The following is a 23985-nucleotide window of genomic DNA, read 5'->3' as shown; positions in this document are numbered from 1 at the left end:
GATATGACATCTAGAAACCCTGTCACAACTGCTAAGTGTCTACACAATCTCATAAAGTCACTTCAGCCTACAAAACGACACCTGGAAAACCAATTACTTCAGAAGCATCCTCTCCAAAAGAAACTACTGCATACAGAAGGACAACTACAGAAGAGGAACATGAAGAAACCACTTCACGCAAACCTATCTCTGTGAAAACTACCAAAATGTCTACTAAGTCTGGAGAAGAAACTTCTGCTTTCAAAACCACTGGTAAGATAACATCTGCCAAGGCGAATACTGATTTGCATAAGTCAACCACTGAGTCTTCACATGAAGATATGACATCTAGAAACCCTGTCACAACTGCTAAAGTGTCTACACAATCTCATAAAGTCACTTCTGCCTACAAAACGACACCTGGAAAACCAATGACTTCTGAAGCATCCTCTCCAAAAGAAACTACTGCATACAGAAGGACAACTACAAAAGAGGAACATGAAGAAACCACTTCACGCAAACCTGTCTCCATGAAAACTACAAAAATGTCTACCGAGTCTGGAGAAGTAACTTCTGCTTTCAAAACCACTGGTAAGATAACATCTGCCAAGGCGAATACTGATTTGCATAAGTCAACCACTGAGTCTTCACATGAAGATATGACATCTAGAATCCCTGTCACAACTGCTAAAGTGTCTACACAATCTCATAAAGTCACTTCTGCCTACAAAACGACACCTGGAAAACCAATTACTTCAGAAGCATCCTCTCCAAAAGAAACTACTGCATACAGAAGGACAACTACAGAAGAGAAACATGAAGAAACCACTTCACGCAAACCTATCTCTGTGAAAACTACCAAAATGTCTACTGAGTCTGGAGAAGTAACTTCTGCTTTCAAAACCACTGGTAAGATTACATCTGCCAAGGCAAATACTGATTTGCATAAGTCAACAACTGAGTCTTCACATGAAGATATGACATCTAGAAACCCTGTCACAACTGCTAAAGTTTCTACACAATCTCATAAAGTCACTTCTGCCTACAAAACGACACCTGGAAAACCAATTACTTCAGAGGCATCCTCTCCAAAAGAAACTACTGCATACAGAAGGACAACTACAGAAGAGGAACATGAAGAAACCACTTCAAGCAAACCTGTCTCTATAAAAACTACCAAAATGTCTACTGAGTCTGGAGAAGTAACTTCTGCTTTCAAAACCACTGGTAAGATAACATCTGCCAAGGCGAATACTGATTTGCATAAGTCAACCACTGAGTCTTCACATGAAGATATGACATCTAGAAACCCTGTCACAACTGCTAAAGTGTCAACACAATCTCATAAAGTCACTTCTGCCTACAAAACGACACCTGGAAAACCAATTACTTCAGAAGCATCCTCTCCAAAAGAAACTACTGCATACAGAAGGACAACTACAGAAGAGAAACATGAAGAAACAACTTCACGCAAACCTATCTCTGTGAAAACTACCAAAATGTCTACTGAGTCTGGAGAAGTAACTTCTGCTTTCAAAACCACTGGTAAGATAACATCTGCCAAGGCGAATACTGATTTGCATAAGTCAACCACTGAGTCTTCACATGAAGATATGACATCTAGAAACCCTGTCACAACTGCTAAAGTGTCTACACAATCTCATAAAGTCACTTCAGCCTACAAAACGACACCTGGAAAACCAATTACTTCAGAAGCATCCTCTCCAAAAGAAACTACTGCATACAGAAGGACAACTACAGAAGAGGAACATGAAGAAACCACTTCACGCAAACCTATCTCTGTGAAAACTACCAAAATGTCTACTAAGTCTGGAGAAGTAACTTCTGCTTTCAAAACCACTGGTAAGATAACATCTGCCAAGGCGAATACTGATTTGCATAAGTCAACCACTGAGTCTTCACATGAAGATATGACATCTAGAATCCCTGTCACAACTGCTAAAGTGTCTACACAATCTCATAAAGTCACTTCTGCCTACAAAACGACACCTGGAAAACCAATTACTTCAGAAGCATCCTCTCCAAAAGAAACTACTGCATACAGAAGGACAACTACAGAAGAGAAACATGAAGAAACCACTTCACGCAAACCTATCTCTGTGAAAACTACCAAAATGTCTACTGAGTCTGGAGAAGTAACTTCTGCTTTCAAAACCACTGGTAAGATTACATCTGCCAAGGCAAATACTGATTTGCATAAGTCAACAACTGAGTCTTCACATGAAGATATGACATCTAGAAACCCTGTCACAACTGCTAAAGTTTCTACACAATCTCATAAAGTCACTTCTGCCTACAAAACGACACCTGGAAAACCAATTACTTCAGAAGCATCCTCTCCAAAAGAAACTACTGCATACAGAAGGACAACTACAGAAGAGGAACATGAAGAAACCACTTCAAGCAAACCTGTCTCTATAAAAACTACCAAAATGTCTACTGAGTCTGGAGAAGTAACTTCTGCTTTCAAAACCACTGGTAAGATAACATCTGCCAAGGCGAATACTGATTTGCATAAGTCAACCACTGAGTCTTCACATGAAGATATGACATCTAGAAACCCTGTCACAACTGCTAAAGTTTCTACACAATCTCATAAAGTCACTTCTGCCTACAAAACGACACCTGGAAAACCAATTACTTCAGAAGCATCCTCTCCAAAAGAAACTACTGCATACAGAAGGACAACTACAGAAGAGGAACATGAAGAAACCACTTCAAGCAAACCTGTCTCTATAAAAACTACCAAAATGTCTACTGAGTCTGGAGAAGTAACTTCTGCTTTCAAAACCACTGGTAAGATAACATCTGCCAAGGCGAATACTGATTTGCATAAGTCAACCACTGAGTCTTCACATGAAGATATGACATCTAGAAACCCTGTCACAACTGCTAAAGTGTCAACACAATCTCATAAAGTCACTTCTGCCTACAAAACGACACCTGTAAAACCAATTACTTCAGAAGCATCCTCTCCAAAAGAAACTACTGCATACAGAAGGACAACTACAGAAGAGAAACATGAAGAAACCACTTCACGCAAACCTATCTCTGTGAAAACTACCAAAATGTCTACTGAGTCTGGAGAAGTAACTTCTGCTTTCAAAACCACTGGCAAGATAACATCTGCCAAGGCGAATACTGATTTGCATAAGTCAACCACTGAGTCTTCACATGAAGATATGACATCTAGAAACCCTGTCACAACTGCTAAAGTGTCTACACAATCTCATAAAGTCACTTCAGCCTACAAAACGACACCTGGAAAACCAATTACTTCAGAAGCATCCTCTCCAAAAGAAACTACTGCATACAGAAGGACAACTACAGAAGAGGAACATGAAGAAACCACTTCACGCAAACCTATCTCTGTGAAAACTACCAAAATGTCTACTAAGTCTGGAGAAGTAACTTCTGCTTTCAAAACCACTGGTAAGATAACATCTGCCAAGGCGAATACTGATTTGCATAAGTCAACCACTGAGTCTTCACATGAAGATATGACATCTAGAATCCCTGTCACAACTGCTAAAGTGTCTACACAATCTCATAAAGTCACTTCTGCCTACAAAACGACACCTGGAAAACCAATTACTTCAGAAGCATCCTCTCCAAAAGAAACTACTGCATACAGAAGGACAACTACAGAAGAGAAACATGAAGAAACCACTTCACGCAAACCTATCTCTGTGAAAACTACCAAAATGTCTACTGAGTCTGGAGAAGTAACTTCTGCTTTCAAAACCACTGGTAAGATTACATCTGCCAAGGCAAATACTGATTTGCATAAGTCAACAACTGAGTCTTCACATGAAGATATGACATCTAGAAACCCTGTCACAACTGCTAAAGTTTCTACACAATCTCATAAAGTCACTTCTGCCTACAAAACGACACCTGGAAAACCAATTACTTCAGAAGCATCCTCTCCAAAAGAAACTACTGCATACAGAAGGACAACTACAGAAGAGGAACATGAAGAAACCACTTCAAGCAAACCTGTCTCTATAAAAACTACCAAAATGTCTACTGAGTCTGGAGAAGTAACTTCTGCTTTCAAAACCACTGGTAAGATAACATCTGCCAAGGCGAATACTGATTTGCATAAGTCAACCACTGAGTCTTCACATGAAGATATGACATCTAGAAACCCTGTCACAACTGCTAAAGTGTCAACACAATCTCATAAAGTCACTTCTGCCTACAAAACGACACCTGGAAAACCAATTACTTCAGAAGCATCCTCTCCAAAAGAAACTACTGCATACAGAAGGACAACTACAGAAGAGAAACATGAAGAAACAACTTCACGCAAACCTATCTCTGTGAAAACTACCAAAATGTCTACTGAGTCTGGAGAAGTAACTTCTGCTTTCAAAACCACTGGTAAGATAACATCTGCCAAGGCGAATACTGATTTGCATAAGTCAACCACTGAGTCTTCACATGAAGATATGACATCTAGAAACCCTGTCACAACTGCTAAAGTGTCTACACAATCTCATAAAGTCACTTCAGCCTACAAAACGACACCTGGAAAACCAATTACTTCAGAAGCATCCTCTCCAAAAGAAACTACTGCATACAGAAGGACAACTACAGAAGAGGAACATGAAGAAACCACTTCACGCAAATCTGTCTCTATAAAAACTACCAAAATGTCTACTGAGTCTGGAGAAGTAACTTCTGCTTTCAAAACCACTGGTAAGATTACATCTGCCAAGGCAAATACTGATTTGCAAAAGTCAACAACTGAGTCTTCACATGAAGATATGACATCTAGAAACCCTGTCACAACTGCTAAAGTTTCTACACAATCTCATAAAGTCACTTCTGCCTACAAAACGACACCTGGAAAACCAATTACTTCAGAAGCATCCTCTCCAAAAGAAACTACTGCATACAGAAGGACAACTACAGAAGAGGAACATGAAGAAACCACTTCACGCAAACCTGTCTCTATAAAAACTACCAAAATGTCTACTGAGTCAGGAGAAGTAACTTCTGCTTTCAAAACCACTGGTAAGATAACATCTGCCAAGGCGAATACTGATTTGCATAAGTCAACCACTGAGTCTTCACATGAAGATATGACATCTAGAAACCCTGTCACAACTGCTAAAGTGTCTACACAATCTCATAAAGTCACTTCTGCCTACAAAACGACACCTGGTAAACCAATTACTTCAGAAGCATCCTCTCCAAAAGAAACTACTGCATACAGAAGGACAACTACAGAAGAGGAACATGAAGAAACCACTTCACGCAAATCTGTCTCTATAAAAACTACCAAAATGTCTACTGAGTCTGGAGAAGTAACTTCTGCTTTCAAAACCACTGGTAAGATTACATCTGCCAAGGCAAATACTGATTTGCAAAAGTCAACAACTGAGTCTTCACATGAAGATATGACATCTAGAAACCCTGTCACAACTGCCAAAGTTTCTACACAATCTCATAAAGTCACTTCTGCCTACAAAACGACACCTGGAAAACCAATTACTTCAGAAGCATCCTCTCCAAAAGAAACTACTGCATACAGAAGGACAACTACAGAAGAGGAACATGAAGAAACCACTTCACGCAAACCTGTCTCTATAAAAACTACCAAAATGTCTACTGAGTCAGGAGAAGTAACTTCTGCTTTCAAAACCACTGGTAAGATAACATCTGCCAAGGCGAATACTGATTTGCATAAGTCAACCACTGAGTCTTCACATGAAGATATGACATCTAGAAACCCTGTCACAACTGCTAAAGTGTCTACACAATCTCATAAAGTAACTTCTGCCTACAAAACGACACCTGGAAAACCAATTACTTCAGAAGCATCCTCTCCAAAAGAAACTACTGCATACAGAAGGACAACTACAGAAGAGGAACATGAAGAAACCACTTCACGCAAACCTATCTCTGTGAAAACTACCAAAATGTCTACTGAGTCTGGAGAAGTAACTTCTGCTTTCAAAACCACTGGTAAGATAACATCTGCCAAGGCAAATACTGATTTGCATAAGTCAACCACTGAGTCTTCACATGAAAATATGACATCTAGAAACCCTGTCACAACTGCTAAAGTGTCTACACAATCTCATGAAGTCACTTCTGCCTTCAAAACGACACCTGGAAAACCAATTACTTCAGAAGCATCCTCTCCAAAAGAAACTACTGCATACAGAAGGACAACTACAGAAGAGGAACATGAAGAAACCACTTCACGCAAATCTGTCTCTATAAAAACTACCAAAATGTCTACTGAGTCTGGAGAAGTAACTTCTGCTTTCAAAACCACTGGTAAGATAACATCTGCCAAGGCGAATACTGATTTGCATAAGTCAACCACTGAGTCTTCACATGAAGATATGACATCTAGAAACCCTGTCACAACTGCTAAAGTGTCTACACAATCTCATAAAGTCACTTCTGCCTACAAAACGACACCTGGAAAACCAATTACTTCAGAAGCATCCTCTCCAAAAGAAACTACTGCATACAGAAGGACAACTACAGAAGAGGAACATGAAGAAACCACTTCACGCAAACCTATCTCTGTGAAAACTACCAAAATTTCTACTGAGTCTGGAGAAGTAACTTCTGCTTTCAAAACCACTGGTAAGATAACATCTGCCAAGGTGAATACTGATTTGCATAAGTCAACCACTGAGTCTTCACATGAAGATATGACATCTAGAAACCCTGTCACAACTGCTAAAGTGTCTACACAATCTCATAAAGTCACTTCTGCCTTCAAAACGACACCTGGAAAACCAATTACTTCAGAAGCATCCTCTCCAAAAGAAACTACTGCATACAGAAGGACAACTACAGAAGAGGAACATGAAGAAACCACTTCACACAAACCTGTCTCTATAAAAACTACCAAAATGTCTACTGAGTCTGGAGAAGTAACTTCTGCTTTCAAAACCACTGGTAAGATAACATCTGCCAAGGCAAATACTGATTTGCATAAGTCAACCACTGAGTCTTCACATGAAGATATGACATCTAGAAACCCAGTCACAACTGCTAAAGTGTCTACACAATCTCATAAAGTCACTTCTGCCTACAAAACAACACCTGGAAAACCAATTACTTCAGAAGCATCCTCTCCAAAAGAAACTACTGCATACAGAAGGACAACTACAGAAGAGGAACATGAAGAAACCACTTCACGCAAACCTATCTCTGTGAAAACTACCAAAATGTCTACTGAGTCTGGAGAAGTAACTTCTGCTTTCAAAACCACTGGTAAGATAACATCTGCCAAGGCAAATACTGATTTGCATAAGTCAACCACTGAGTCTTCACATGAAGATATGACATCTAGAAGCCCTGTCACAACTGCTAAAGTTTCTACACAATTTTATAAAGTCACTTCTGCCTACAAAACGACACCTGGAAAACCAATTACTTCAGAAGCATCCTCTCCAAAAGAAACTACTGCATACAGAAGGACAACTACAGAAGAGGAACATGAAGAAACCACTTCACGCAAACCTGTCTCTATAAAAACTACCAAAATGTCTACTGAGTCTGGAGAAGTAACTTCTGCTTTCAAAACCACTGGTAAGATAACATCTGCCAAGGCGAATACTGATTTGCATAAGTCAACCACTGAGTCTTCACATGAAGATATGACATCTAGAAACCCTGTCACAACTGCTAAAGTGTCTACACAATCTCATAAAGTCACTTCTGCCTACAAAACGACACCTGGAAAACCAATTACTTCAGAAGCATCCTCTCCAAAAGAAACTACTGCATACAGAAGGACAACTACAGAAGAGGAACATGAAGAAACCACTTCACGCAAACCTATCTCTGTGAAAACTACCAAAATGTCTACTGAGTCTGGAGAAGTAACTTCTGCTTTCAAAACCACTGGTAAGATAACATCTGCCAAGGCGAATACTGATTTGTATAAGTCAACCACTGAGTCTTCACATGAAGATATGACATCTAGAAACCCTGTCACAACTGCTAAAGTGTCTACACAATCTCATAAAGTCACTTCTGCCTACAAAACGACACCTGGAAAACCAATTACTTCAGAAGCATCCTCTCCAAAAGAAACTACTGCATACAGGAGGACAACTACAGAAGAGGAACATGAAGAAACCACTTCACGCAAACCTGTCTCTATAAAAACTACCAAAATGTCTACTGAGTCTGGAGAAGTAACTTCTGCTTTCAAAACCACTGGTAAGATAACATCTGCCAAGGCGAATACTGATTTGTATAAGTCAACCACTGAGTCTTCACATGAAGATATGACATCTAGAAATCCTGTCACAACTGCTAAAGTGTCTACACAATCTCATAAAGTCACTTCTGCCTACAAAACGACACCTGGAAAACCAATTACTTCAGAAGCATCCTCTCCAAAAGAAACTACTGCATACAGAAGGACAACTACAGAAGAGGAACATGAAGAAACCACTTCACACAAACCTATCTCTGTGAAAACTACCAAAATGTCTACTGAGTCTGGAGAAGTAACTTCTGCTTTCAAAACCACTGGTAAGATAACATCTGCCAAGGCGAATACTGATTTGCATAAGTCAACCACTGAGTCTTCACATGAAGATATGACATCTAGAAACCCTGTCACAACTGCTAAAGTTTCTACACAATCTCATAAAGTCACTTCTGCCTACAAAACGACACCTGGAAAACCAATTACTTCAGAAGCATCCTCTCCAAAAGAAACTACTGCATACAGAAGGACAACTACAGAAGAGGAACATGAAGAAACCACTTCACGCAAACCTGTCTCTATAAAAACTACCAAAATGTCTACTGTGTCTGGAGAAGTAACTTCTGCTTTCAAAACCACTGGTAAGATAACATCTGCCAAGGCGAATACTGATTTGCATAAGTCAACCACTGAGTCTTCACATGAAGATATGACATCTAGAAACCCAGTCACAACTGCTAAAGTGTCTACACAATCTCATAAAGTCACTTCTGCCTACAAAACGACACCTGGAAAACCAATTACTTCAGAAGCATCCTCTCCAAAAGAAACTACTGCATACAGAAGGACAACTACAGAAGAGGAACATGAAGAAACCACTTCACGCAAACCTATCTCTTTGAAAACTACCAAAATGTCTACTGAGTCTGGAGAAGTAACTTCTGCTTTCAAAACCACTGGTAAGATTACATCTGCCAAGGCAAATACTGATTTGCATAAGTCAACCACTGAGTCTTCACATGAAGATATGACATCTAGAAACCCTATCACAACTGCTAAAGTTTCTACACAATCTCATAAAGTCACTTCTGCCTACAAAACGACACCTGGAAAACCAATTACTTCAGAAGCATCCTCTCCAAAAGAAACTACTGCATACAGAAGGACAACTACAGAAGAGGAACATGAAGAAACCACTTCACGCAAACCTGTCTCTATAAAAACTACCAAAATGTCTACTGAGTCTGGAGAAGTAACTTCTGCTTTCAAAACCACTGGTAAGATAACATCTGCCAAGGCGAATACTGATTTGCATAAGTCAACCACTGAGTCTTCACATGAAGATATGACATCTAGAAACCCTGTCACAACTGCTAAAGTGTCTACACAATCTCATAAAGTCACTTCTGCCTACAAAACGACACCTGGAAAACCAATTACTTCAAAAGCATCCTCTCCAAAAGAAACTACTGCATACAGAAGGACAACTACAGAAGAGGAACATGAAGAAACCACTTCACACAAACCTATCTCTGTGAAAACTACCAAAATGTCTACTGAGTCTGGAGAAGTAACTTCTGCTTTCAAAACCACTGGTAAGATAACATCTGCCAAGGCGAATACTGATTTGCATAAGTCAACCACTGAGTCTTCACATGAAGATATGACATCTAGAAACCCTGTCACAACTGCTAAAGTGTCTACACAATCTCATAAAGTCACTTCTGCCTACAAAACGACACCTGGAAAACCAATTACTTCAGAAGCATCCTCTCCAAAAGAAACTACTGCATACAGAAAGACAACTACAGAAGAGGAACTTGAAGAAACCACTTCACACAAACCTATCTCTGTGAAAACTACCAAAATGTCTACTGAGTCAGGAGAAGTAACTCCTGCTTTCAAAACCACTGGTAAGATAACATCTGCCAAGGCGAATACTGATTTGCATAAGTCAACCACTGAGTCTTCACATGAAGATATGACATCTAGAAACCCTGTCACAACTGCTAAAGTGTCTACACAATCTCATAAAGTCACTTCTGCCTACAAAACGACACCTGGAAAACCAATTACTTCAAAAGCATCCTCTCCAAAAGAAACTACTGCATACAGAAGGACAACTACAGAAGAGGAACATGAAGAAACCACTTCACACAAACCTATCTCTGTGAAAACTACCAAAATGTCTACTGAGTCTGGAGAAGTAACTTCTGCTTTCAAAACCACTGGTAAGATTACATCTGCCAAGGCAAATACTGATTTGCATAAGTCAACAACTGAGTCTTCACATGAAGATATGACATCTAGAAACCCTGTCACAACTGCTAAAGTGTCTACACAATCTCATGAAGTCACTTCTGCCTACAAAACGACACCCGGAAAACCAATGACTTCTGAAGCATCCTCTCCAAAAGAAACTACTGCATACAGAAGGACAACTACAGAAGAGGAACATGAAGAAACCACTTCACGCAAACCTGTCTCAATGAAAACTACAAAAATGTCTACTGAGTCTGGAGAAGTAACTTCTGCTTTCAAAACCACTGGTAAGATAACATCTGCCAAGGCGAATACTGATTTGCATAAGTCAACCACTGAGTCTTCACATGAAGATATGACATCTAGAAGCCCTGTCACAACTGCTAAAGTGTCTACACAATCTCATAAAGTCACTTCTGCCTACAAAACGACACGTGGAAAACCAATTACTTCAGAAGCATCCTCTCCAAAAGAAACTACTGCATACAGAAGGACAACTACAGAAGAGGAACATGAAGAAACCACTTCACGCAAACCTGTCTCAATGAAAACTACAAAAATGTCTACTGAGTCTGGAGAAGTAACTTCTGCTTTCAAAACCACTGGTAAGATAACATCTGCCAAGGCGAATACTGATTTGCATAAGTCAACCACTGAGTCTTCACATGAAGATATGACATCTAGAAGCCCTGTCACAACTGCTAAAGTGTCTACACAATCTCATAAAGTCACTTCTGCCTACAAAACGACACGTGGAAAACCAATTACTTCAGAAGCATCCTCTCCAAAAGAAACTACTGCATACAGAAGGACAACTACAGAAGAGGAACATGAAGAAACCACTTCACGCAAACCTATCTCTGTGAAAACTACCAAAATGTCTACTGAGTCTGGAGAAGTAACTTCTGCTTTCAAAACCACTGGTAAGATTACATCTGCCAAGGCAAATACTGATTTGCATAAGTCAACCACTGAGTCTTCACATGAAGATATGACATCTAGAAACCCTGTCACAACTGCTAAAGTGTCTACACAATCTCATAAAGTCACTTCTGCCTTCAAAACGACACCTGGAAAACCAATTACTTCAGAAGCATCCTCTCCAAAAGAAACTACTGCATACAGAAGGACAACTACAGAAGAGGAACATGAAGAAACCACTTCACGCAAACCTATCTCTGTGAAAACTACCAAAATGTCTACTGAGTCTGGAGAAGTAACTTCTGCTTTCAAAACCACTGGTAAGATAACATCTGCCAAGGCAAATACTGATTTGCATAAGTCAACCACTGAGTCTTCACAAGAAGATATGACATCTAGAAACCCTGTCACAACTGCTAAAGTGTCTACACAATCTCATAAAGTCACTTCTGCCTACAAAACGACACCTGGAAAACCAATGACTTCTGAAACAGCATCTCCAAAGGAAACTACTGCATACATCAGGTCAACCACAGTAGAGAAACATGAAGAAACCACTACCCGCAAACCTGTCTCCATGAAAACTACTAAGATGTCAACTGAGTCTGGAGAAGTAACTTCTCCTTTCAAAACCACTGGTAAGACAACATCTGCCAAGGCAAATACTGATTTGCATAAGTCAACCACTGAGTCTTCACATGAAGATATGACATCTAGAAAACCTGTCACAACTGCCAAAGTGTCTACAAAATCTCATGAAGTCACTTCTGTTTACAAAACAACACCTGGAAAACCAATGACTTCTGAAGCAGCATCTCCAAAGGAAACTACTGCATACAGGAGGTCAACCACAGAAGAGGAACATGAAGAAACCACTTCCTACAAACCTGTCTCAATGAAAACTACTAAAATGTCTACTGAGTCTGGAGAAGCAACTTCTGCTTTCAAAACCACTGGTAAAATAACATCTGCCAAGGTCAATACTGATTTGCATAAGTCAACCACTGAGTCTTCACATGAAGATATGACATCTAGAAAACCTGTCACAACTGCCAAAACTACCCTTGATAGGATAAGTTCTGTTAAGACAACACCTTTCCAGCCAAGTACTGTCTTTTATAAGTCAACCACTGAATCTAAACTTGATTTGACATCTCAAAAGCCAAGAACAGTTGAGACTACCAAAGTGGTTACAGAATCTCATGAAGTAACTGCAACATCTCATAGCATTTTTAGTACAAAGAGTACATCTGAAGAAATGTTGTCCACGCAATTTTATTCACAGCAACCCCCAAAATCTACACATCAGTCAACATTCCCAACTACTGGAAAAGTCAGCACGGAGCGGACCGTTACAACAACCTCTCAACTATCAACAGCAGGCACTGAATCGTTTTCTACAGTTCGATGCATGTGCAATGTCAACGGAGTTTTTGTTCCTCCAGGTATGTGTTCCTGTAGCATAATTAATTACGCATACATACTTCATACTAAAATGTCATACTTTTATAGTAGAATATGATGTGAAACTTTATGTAAAATTTTATTTTAGAATATCATTTGGAAACATTTGCATATGAGATCACTTGAGATGAGCAAAGAGAGCTTCGGATCCAAGATCTGAAATCGCTTCACTCCCAAAAATTTTTAATGCAGTATGGAGATTGTCTCTGTACAGCATTAAAATGTTTGCACTCCAACGCTGCGAAGTGAGTTATCACTGGTTTGATTATTAAACTTGAAAAACATTTTAAAACAGGTATCCAAAGTCTGTTTCGGTACCGATTGGTACCTCGGTACTGAAGCCGACTTTGGAACCAAGTTTTAAAATGGTTTTCAAGTTCAAAAATCAAATCTCAAAGTTATTCGCCAAAGTCTTGCAAAACTTCAGTGAAACTCACTTTGTCTCGCCAAAGCACGAACATTTTAATGCTGTACAGAGAAGGATCTCCGTACAGCAATAAAACTAATTTTGGAGCAAAGCGACTTTGGATCTTGAAGTCAAAGCTCGCTTTGCTCATCCCTAACTGTCACATATAAAGAGTGTAGTGTTTGTTAAAGGGGTTCTGCACTTTGTTTAAACTGATGATCTATCCTCTGGATAGATCATCAGCATCTGATCGGTGGGGATCAGCTGTTTGAGAAGGCAGCGGCGCTCCAGCAGCGCCGCGGCCTTCTCACTTTTTACCGCTGGCCCAGTGACATCACGACTAGTATCACTGGCCTGGGCGCGGCTAAGCTCTGTTCACTTGGCACAGGCCAGTTGATACAAGTCGTGACGTCACTCGGCCAGCGGTAAACAGTGAGAAGGCCGCGGAGCGCCACTGCCTTCTCAAACAGCTGATCAGCGGGGGTTCCTGGTGTCGGACCCCCGTCGATCAGAAGCTGATGATCTATCCAGAGGATAGATCATCAGTTTAAACAAAGTGCAGAACCCCTTTAAATGAACAATTACAATTAAGGAACTATAAACTATATGCTAGTGGACATTTCATGATATTTTCATAATATTGCATGCAACAGGTTTGAAAAGATACTTAGCTGTCAAGTGCAACCTAGATCAGTACTGTAACTCTACATACATTTCTGCTCTCTAGGACAAGTGATATACAACACCACTGACAATGCAGGCTGGTGTTTCTATGCAAAATGCAATCAAAACTGCGAGGTGGAAAGATACAGTGAACAATGTTACAGTTCTACTGTGCCAACTGTTACCAGTAGTACTAAGACCTCCAAGACTGTAACTGCAAGTACAGGTACTATGACTACAAAGAAGACAGAAAGTACTACAAAGAAATCAGAAACAAGCACCAAGACATCTCAGACATCTCAAACCAAGACTTCAACATCAAGTGCTAGTTCAACCAGCACTATCAACCCTGAATGCAGTGCTCTTATGCCTCCACGAGCGGTATGTTTCTGCTGAGCTCTAATCCATAGAGTTAGGCCTGTTTATATTTTTATTAGACTAATTTGTTCATGTATGTTTAAACACATATATACACTTTCTTGGTGTTGTTCCTGTTTTGTTGCATTACTTCCTCAAATGTACAATCTGATTTACACATCATGCCTACCACTTTAAAAGGTCCAAAATAGTTTTGTTTTTAATGTGATAAAAACAATAATTAAGACAAAAAAGCATGCAACTTTAGTCTGCATAAGTATTTACCTCCTGAAGTCAATAATGTGTTCTCTTGGGGTATGTCTCTGTTGGCTTAATACATCTAGACACTGGGATTTTTACCCATTCTTCTAGGAAAACTGTACCAATTCTTCAATTTAGATGGTTTGCATTAGTATACAGCAGTCATCATGCAACATTCTTGCCATAAGTTCTCAATTAGATTGAAGTCTGGGCTTTGACTAGGCCGTTCCAATACACTTAACATTTTTACTGTTAAACCACTCCTCTTTGCAGTATGGTTAGGTTCATTGTCCTGCTGGAAGGTGAACTTATTCTCATTCTCAAATCTCTTGCACTCTGGAATAGGTTCTTCACAAGACTGCCCTGTATTTACCGCCATCCATTTGTCCTTAAATCCTGACCATTTTTTCAGTCCCTGCCTCTGAAAAGCATCCCCACAGCAACTGCCATGCGGCAGTGTGGGAATGATGTTCCTGAGATGAAGGGAGGTGTTAGATTTGCGCCACAAACATCATCTCCCATGATGGCCAAAAAGTTACATTTTAGTCTCATCTCACCAGAAAATCCATCTTTCATGTGTTTGGGAAGTCTGTTATCTGCTCTTTGGTGAACTTTGATCTTATTTTCTTTGTTTTTCTTTACTGAAATTGATTTCTGTGGCCAATCTTCCAGTGTGGTGTATACAGCTTGTAGTGATCCTACAGGCTTTTATTTCTGCTGTGGATCTTTGGAGCTCTTTTAGTGTTACTGTTGGAGTCTTTGTTGAATCTCTGATTAATGTCCTCTTTGCCATTTGCCCGTGGCTTTCAGCGAGCTGCCCTGTCTTGTCAGGTTTGTAATTGCACCATATTCTTCCCAGTTTGTTATAGTGGATTTTATGGAGCTCTGTGAGAGATTTAGAGTTTGAAATGTTTTTTTGTAACCCAGCCTTGAGGTATAGTTCTTCCCAACTGTTTCTCTGACCTGGGAAAGGATCTTGGTCTTCATGTTGCTTGCTTAATAGTGTTGCAGACTTAGGGACATTTCATAACAGATGATAAATACTCATATCATGTGACAGATTATATGACACTTTGAGTGCACACATGAGGATCAGACTGTATTTAGGGGCTTTGTAGCAATGGGGGTTAACGGATATGCAGTTCTTATATTTTGTTAAACCAGGCATTTTTTTGGACTATTTTGTTAGTTTCATTACATAAAATCTAAATTAAAATCAAGTTTCATCCCAGACTGTAATGCATCAAAATAAGTAAAACAATAAAGGGGTGAATGCGTGGCAATAAAAGTCGCAAAATCAGGTTTTGCAAATCTTTAATGCCATAGTAACTAGATTTAGTCACAACTGGCATTTTACTCTGCCTTCACCAGTTTCTGAATAGAAGGTATGGTGAATGTTAGGGTAGAGGTGGGCCATTGCAATGCATGGCCCACCAAGACTGGAGAAACACATACCGGTCTTGAAAATTGGGGGCCTTAAAGATTTAGGGATGAATGTCTTATGACTGGGGTTTCTTACATGGAATAGATTTTGGATGAATGAGAATGAGTTATATAATGTGTATGACCATCCTTAATTCAGAAATATCTTTCATATTTCTTCTCTTGTTTATGTGCCATACATATGACAATAACAAAAAAAATTAACCATCCTTTCATTCCATAGGTGAACGAAACTTGGATGATAGACAATTGTACCCAGGCAAGATGTATTGGAGGAAACAACATAGCCATAAATAAGAAAGAGTGTGCACCAATAAACGAGGTGGTCTGTGCCAATCGCTTACAGCCCCAGAAGATATTTGATGATAGTGGCTGCTGCTATGAGCCGGAATGTCAATGTAAGTCTTAGCAACATCTTACTTTATGATGGCTTCTTACTAGTATTTATGTATTTATTTGAAAGTAATTTAGAAAATGTAACAATTTCTGACATGATTCTTTCTCTTTTAGGTGTTTGCGGTGGTTGGGGAACCTCTAACTATATCACTTTTGATGGTACTTACTACTCTTTTAATGGTCAATGCACCTATGTCCTGGTGCAGCAGATAACTCCAGTCTTTGATCACTTCCGAGTTTATATTGACAACTTCTCTTGCAACCCTGATGACCCAAATTGTGTGAAGACTCTACGTATTATGTACAAAAATGACACTATTGTGCTGAAATCCCAGTCTTTGATTCAAAGAATATTCAACAAGGTAACCAGCAGCTTACCTACATATATCTGAGACAGAAATCAAAGACTGCTATAGACCTTTCTGTTGTACACAACTGGATTTAACATTTTTCTTTCTTCTTTAAGATTTATATAAATGAAGAGAGGGTATATCCAGCAATCTACAGAAATGGTATATTGATCACAACCTCCGGTATATATGTTGTTGTGGAGATCCCAGAGCTTGGTGCATACATCTCATTCAATGCTCTTAGCTTCACGGTGAAACTTCCAATCAGCAAGTTTTCTGGTAATACTGAAGGACACTGTGGTAAGCATCTCAAATAAATAAGTTGCGTGTGTAAAAATAGTGTGTATATATATATATATATATATATATATATATATACAGTACATACACTTATATGGTCTCTATTATATTTATAGGTAAATGTTCAAATAATCGGATTGATGACTGTATTCTTCCAAATGGACAACTGGCTCCATCATGTACTCAAATGGCAGGGCAATGGAATGCACCAAGTGAAGACTCAACATGCAGCTCCATCCCTACAACTGCCCCAACTGGTATTCCAAGCCAGTCCGCACTCCCATTCTCTTCATTGCCACCCACATATTTCTCCACTGGTATGTCCAGTGTTCCCCATATTCTTTCAACAAGGGTTCCATCAACTGAGCTGTCTTATCTTCCTTCAACCTCTTTGACAACAAAGCAAGTAATTTCGTCAGAAGAACCCTGCAATGCCCCTGAGGTCTGCACACTTATCTTAAGCAGGTAAGCATCATCAATACATGGTAATATTAGGTACTGGTAATGTGAAATAGAGTTGGAAAGTTTAGGATGGAATAAAGTAATACTTGAAGGTTAGAAAATCCACTATAGGAATTTTCTAAAAGTGTGCCATGGCAGTAATATTTTCTATTTGTCAATTTGTTTTCAGTGTCTTTGAGGAATGCCACAGTGTTGTGCCCCCCGAACCTTACTACCAGGCCTGTGTCACTGATGGCTGTACTAAGTCACACGGTGACATTCTGTGTTCCAGTCTACAGAGCTATGCAAGGATCTGCGGAATGGAAGGTGTCTGTATAGACTGGAGAAACAGTACCAATGGTTTATGCTGTAAGTATTGTTTTGCTTCAAGGGAGTCTGTCAGCACTTTTGACCTTACTAAATTGTTGGCAGCACTAGGTAGGGGATGGCAAGAACAAGACAAACATACTTTTTGAGGAGCTTCTGGCATCAAATATAGTGAGCATTTTTCTGCCTTCTAAGAACACTTTATTTTGCTGTTTTGATAGAACTAACATCCCCTATGCTTTTAATGACAGCTGTAGTTGTCTCCTGGTTGGATGCTAGAGCTGTCACTCACAATGAAGACCCATCCTGTGCCGTAGAGAGCAGAATTTCGCAGAATAAAACTTCATATACTTATTACTTCACAAAATATATATTTTTACAACTCTGCCTAGCTCCAACTTAGTGCTGTCAGCAGTTTAGCATGGTCAAAACTGCTTAAAGACTCCATTTAAACATATGCTGTGCCTAATGATCCTTGAATAGTAGTTTTGGCTTATAATAATAATTTTTATCTACTTCTTGATTAGCTATGAACTGTACCTCACATCTTGTGTACAATCCATGTGGCCCTGCAGTAGAACGTACCTGTGATTCCAGGTAAGCATGTGGTGCTCTGCTGCTTTATGTCTATGTGTATTGTTGTTTTATGTGTAGTATTGTATAACTTTTACTTTCTGCATTCATATGTGCCTGTCTTGTAGATATAATGACGCATTTTTGAATGAGGGTACAGAAGACTTCATGGAAGGATGCTACTGCCCTGAAAACATGACAAAACACAACGCCGTATCAGACAAATGTGTTTCCACTTGTGGTATGTAGTCACTTTTATTGTGCCTTGTACAGTTATCACTATTAGGTAATGCTCAGAGTTGACATCTGTCCATGGCCCTAACGGTTGTCTCTCTTTGTGTAGGATGTACTGGACCAGATGGAATGCCCCGAGAGGTAATGTATACATTCAGACTATCTTATGTCACAATCATAGTATATTAGACCTATATGCTGATATTGTTTGGATATTTCTAGCCTGGTGATACGTGGGACAGCAACTGTAAGACCTGTCGCTGTGATAACACATCAATGAGTGTGCAGTGCGTTGAAAAATCCTGCGCTTTACCTGTCTCTGAAAACTGCACTAAGGAAGGATATATGCCTGTTTCTGTACCAGACCTATCTAATCCATGCTGCCTAGTCACTGAATGCCGTGAGTATCTAAATATTCATATTAAACTCAAAATGCAAAGGAGAACAGCTTAACATCATGGACAACGGCTCAAAGAAAACTTGTTGAGTCCTCCAGAAATGGCATCTGCCATTACTTGGCTCTAGTTGCCGCCCTGCAGATTCCATTGCTGTTCTTTCCTTCTAGGCACCTTATTCCTGAGAAATCAACGTCTTGAGTTTAATTTCTATTCTCAATGGGAAGTGATCCACAGCCCTGATACTGTCCATACAGATTGGACATATTCAGAGCATTGGTTTTACTTTCCACCGAGCCTCATGTCCCCTCAACAGCCAAAACTAATGGCACTAGGGGAATGAGGGGCAAAGGAGAAAGAAAACAGCAGTTTCATCTGCAGAGCAGCAGCTAAAGCCAGGTAAACACAGCTTGTTGGATGACTTGACAGGTCCTCTGTAGTAGGAACATTCACCTCAACTACATCAACAGATACAGTCTTGTGTTCAAATTATCCTACCAGTCAGAACAAAGAAAACTTGAACAAAAGTTCATATCAGCCTCCAGATGGAAGTTCATAAATGTATGCACAGCAGTAGACTGTCTAAATAATGTATAATGTGCCATAGAAATACAGACACTATTCTATTACATAAAACGTAACTAGAAGGCCATATGTTGATCCACTATATGGTGTTTTTTACTTTCCAGGTTGTAATGTCAGTCTTTGTGCCAACACTAAAATAGACTGTGAGCCTGGATATGAGGCTGTGTTATATACCAGTCCAGAAAAGTGCTGCCCAGTCTACAAATGTGGTTCGTATTTAATTCTCCTTATTTATTTATTGATCACTCAATCTACCTGGTTGCCACCATCTCTAATTGTTGAATACATCTTTTTGTAGAACCCAAAGATGTGTGTTTACATAATGGGACAGAATATCAGGTACAAAAAAACCTGCATTGTTATCATTTAGAATTTTCTCTATTCATATAATTCATTATTCATATAATGTGTCCACATACACAACCTTCTAATGGTCATCCCAAATTGTTCTCTTTTGTTCTAGCCTGGTACCACAGTTCATTCTTCAAACCCTTGTGAAAAATGTATGTGTGATGAAAATATGAATGAGACAACAGGAATATATCATGTTTCTTGTACTCCAGTGATATGTGACAAGAAGTGTGCTCAGGTACAGTCTTACAGAAATCAGCCATAAAGCATCAATATTCATACAGCATCTTAAGTGAGGACATTTCACTTACCATTACCAATATTTTTTTATCCCCAGGGCTTTAAATATACAAACGTCCCAGGACAATGCTGTGGAACATGTGAACAGACCGAGTGTATCATGGACTTGCCTGATAACTCTACACATCTTCTCAAGGTAAGCACCATGATGAACCTCAAAGTCCATTAAATCTCCATATAATTCTATGAGTAAGATACCCATGCACATTTACTTGCTTACAGCCTGGAGATACATGGTCGCCTCCTGGAGATAACTGCACTGAATATGAGTGTATCCGTAAGAAAGACAAGTTATTAACTGTGGCATCCAAAATATCATGCCCAAGAATCAACCTCGATGAATGTGTACCTGTAAGTATTTTGTATTTATTTAGGAAGCATGCAACCAATCACTAGTCATGTTCCTACATATTCAAGAATATCATAATTATCATAATTGAGTTTAGTAGCCTTAGTTGAAAAAAGTACTTATCCTAGAGGAAATAAAATTAAGCAATTAACCTACAACTTTTTTAGAAATACCCCATTAAGCCCTGCAATAAGTAACCACTAATTTTACCATCTTCGCTAGTTTTTTAATCTGTTAAGAATTATAAAATCATAAAATGAGGCTAATAAATATTTACTTTTGTAGGGCACCATTCAAAAAGATCCAAACGGATGTTGTGTAACATGTAAGTATTCCATTTGGAGGATATTGTCCTTAAAAAAATGAAGTTGACTGCACACATATAGTTATACGGTTACTATTAAGTCACACCTATGCCCTGGTGTTACTCATTATTTTTTTATGTGTATGTATTGTCCCTGTCCTAGTGGGTCCCACGACCTAAGGTGAGGTTGTATACAAACTCCATGCTTATGTTGTCCTGTCTTATTTAAACCTGTAGACCCAATTTTGTCAACATGACATTTCGGTAATCACAAGTGATTTTGCTTATAATAGGTTTAAGAGTATATAGCACATTGTTCTTACACTCTTTCATGGCTTTACTTAAAGGTGTGAAAGAAGAAAATAAGTGTCAGAAGGTAAAGACGGACAACATCATTCTTCAAAATGGCTGCAAGTCTATCAAGCCGATTACAATGTCATACTGTCAAGGAAACTGTGAAAGCTATTCCAAGTAAGTTTCCTACTAATGTAACTTTGAGTTTGTAAGGACTGGACAAGAAGAGTACTAAATAATAATATTCTATTATTTATTGTCACATAGATTACGAAATGTTATTGTGAAAATTCAATATGAAAGTATTAGATCTCGTAAGGCCACCATACAAATTAGATTATCACCTACTAAACCTGTTGATTATGGCAGGGATAGTCACCTTTCTTATATGTATGGTGATGTCCTCACTTTCCCTATACTGATGAGGACTGGGTAAAGAAGGATCAGGCAAACTGAATTTTAACTCCCAATCGTTTTATTTTGGCAGAAAATAAGCCATGATCAACCCAACATACCAGTGTAGCTGCCGGCCAAATAAGAATTCAGCCAGCAGTCACGGAAAGTTTATAGACACTTACAAATAAAAGGCTAATATTCAGATTCTCCTTGAACCAGATAATATGATGTTTGATGGTTAATCATAATGTTCCTGCAGGATACTATGCTAATATTTTGTATGGTCTTCTCTGCTGTTTTTTAAGTAACTGACCTATATTTTTTACTTAATGATTTTATACAAACCTATTCCATTACTTTTCAGATACTCTGCAGAATCTCAGTCTATGGAGAAAAAATGTGTTTGTTGCAAAGAGACAGAAACAGAAAAGATTTCCATTATCCTTACTTGTCCCAACGGCAAGACAATGAAATACTCTTTTATTAATGTGAAGAAATGTAACTGTGTTGACACCACCTGCAAAAAAGAAAACAAACAGAATAGTAAAGAAGACAACTCTGGAGATGATAGCCAATCAGATTCTAATGAGAAAGAGGTAGATGGTAAGGACAAAATAGCTCCAGTAACCAAGCAGGGCCCTACAATCTCAAACAAACCAATGAAGACCACTAGACAGCTTCAGGAGAAAAAAGACAACGATGAGAATAGTAAGGAAAATGAATAGAAATGAAAGCTCTGATTAAAATAGAAAGGTATCTCCAGTAAGCAAGCAGGTTCCTTGGCTCACAAGCAAACCAATGCAGACTGCTCCAAAGACTGCTAAGCAACAAGACAAAAAAAATGATATAAAGCAGAGAATAATGATGAAAATTAAATCCCAGAACAAATTTAACAAATCAGATTTTATGGAGAAAATAGACAAGAAGACGGAAGATAATGATGTCTAGATGTTTCCAGCAATTAAGTACTTTATCAATCTTCAGATTTACAAAAAATTACTTCTGAGCAGCCTGAGGACAAAAAAATAAAGTCAAATCTCTGATGATGATCGTATACTGAAAAGGCTGTCTTTGTAAACTCCCATCTACTCTGGGTCCAAATATTTCATTAATTGTAGTGTATTTATAAATCTATTAAAATGATATTGAGCAAGCGACCATTGGATGTTGTTTTTCATTCCCCATCACTCTTTGTGCAAACACTATTGGTATTGACTTAAGAAACAATCCAGGTAAAACAGATACAATGACTAGTCAGGGACAGACAGGCACAGGAGAAGGTTAGATGATCCTCCTGTAGCTGAAGTGAAAATGTGACATTGATATCTCACTTTCTGGGGGTTTATTATACAGATGACTCATTAGTTCTTATTTCTCATACAGCATATGGGCAGTTCTAACAGCATGCTATACAATTCAGTTACAAGAAGATGTGCAGCTATTCTGTAGACCTCAATTGAGGGCCTTAAAGGGCTTCTGCAGGCTTTTAATATGGATTACCTATTCTCAGGAAAGGTCATCAATATCAGATCGGAGGGGGGTCCGACACCCGTCACCTCCACCGATCAGCTATATGAGGAGACCACACATGCAGTGTACTGTTTCCTGTCTCTCTATCTGCTGCTGCTATGTCTATGGCATAGCAGCGGCGAGTAGGAAGAGAGACGGCACATGCACACTGTGCGTGCCGTCTCCTCAAACAGCTGGTCGGCGGAGGTGCTGGGTGTTGGACCCCCGCCAATCTGATACTGATGACCTATGCTGAGGATAGTTTATCGATATTAAAAGTCCAGAGAACCCTTTTAAGAATAATTTTCCCTGGGAAAGCCCAAGGAACTTCAGTTCAGCACTGTGTCTAGCACAACACCTGGGGGTCCAACAAAACTACATGTCAGTAATATAGTAGAAACAAAACTACAGGTTCATTGCATTGAGTTTATCTATGCTGAGTTGTCTCACACTCAGACTATGGTATACTGATCCTAGCGCCAGCCACAGTGCCCTCAGTCAGCCACCAATCAGCTTTGCATCAACGTTTTTCAAGCTCAATATCAGGATTTAGATGAAATCTCAGAATCTGTCACCAGGAAAGACACACCTTCAACTTAAAAACAAACATCAAACTTTAGTATGTAAGGGGACATGAATGCAGTTTTCTGCTTTCAGCCCAGTTCATTATTACTGCTTTGTGGAGAGCAGTGGACCTCTTTGGCACCAGCACATGGGACACAAGCATAACCAGTAGGGTAGAGGTGCAGTCATTACTGAGCTCAGCCATTGATGGGGCCTAACTTGTCTGTAAAAGGAGCTTCAGTTGAATAGTGCAGTAAGTGAACACTGCAGTGAATGAAAAAAGGAGAGGGAAATTGGGCAAACACAGTGGATAATGTAATATAACAAGGAGGTGAAGGAAAAG

General features: G+C 39.2%; 1 protein-coding gene across 1 annotated transcript in view; it reads left to right on the top strand.

The window, feature by feature from the left end:
- Positions 1-22294, top strand: part of LOC120980009 (mucin-5AC-like) — a 48168-nt gene extending 25874 nt beyond the window's left edge. Inside the window, 30 exon segments of the mRNA XM_040408874.1 lie at positions 37-1610; positions 1746-1817; positions 1848-1890; positions 2008-3505; positions 3668-3823; positions 3986-7884; positions 8008-8177; positions 8208-8822; positions 9123-10183; positions 10346-10832; positions 10968-11137; positions 11300-12825; positions 13978-14294; positions 16198-16372; positions 16485-16732; positions 16837-17020; positions 17137-17485; positions 17652-17830; positions 18316-18385; positions 18490-18602; positions 18705-18736; positions 18818-18995; positions 19680-19784; positions 19874-19914; positions 20039-20164; positions 20264-20362; positions 20449-20577; positions 20861-20900; positions 21227-21350; positions 21934-22294. Coding sequence (XP_040264808.1) covers positions 37-1610; positions 1746-1817; positions 1848-1890; positions 2008-3505; positions 3668-3823; positions 3986-7884; positions 8008-8177; positions 8208-8822; positions 9123-10183; positions 10346-10832; positions 10968-11137; positions 11300-12825; positions 13978-14294; positions 16198-16372; positions 16485-16732; positions 16837-17020; positions 17137-17485; positions 17652-17830; positions 18316-18385; positions 18490-18602; positions 18705-18736; positions 18818-18995; positions 19680-19784; positions 19874-19914; positions 20039-20164; positions 20264-20362; positions 20449-20577; positions 20861-20900; positions 21227-21350; positions 21934-22294 — 14141 coding nt within the window.
- The last annotated feature ends 1691 nt before the right edge of the window (positions 22295-23985 follow it).

The sequence above is a fragment of the Bufo bufo genome, chromosome 10 (genome assembly GCF_905171765.1).
Source record: "Bufo bufo chromosome 10, aBufBuf1.1, whole genome shotgun sequence".
Lineage (NCBI taxonomy): Eukaryota > Metazoa > Chordata > Amphibia > Anura > Bufonidae > Bufo > Bufo bufo.
Note: the sequence above shows the minus strand (reverse complement) of the source record. Positions and strands in the feature narration are given on the sequence as shown.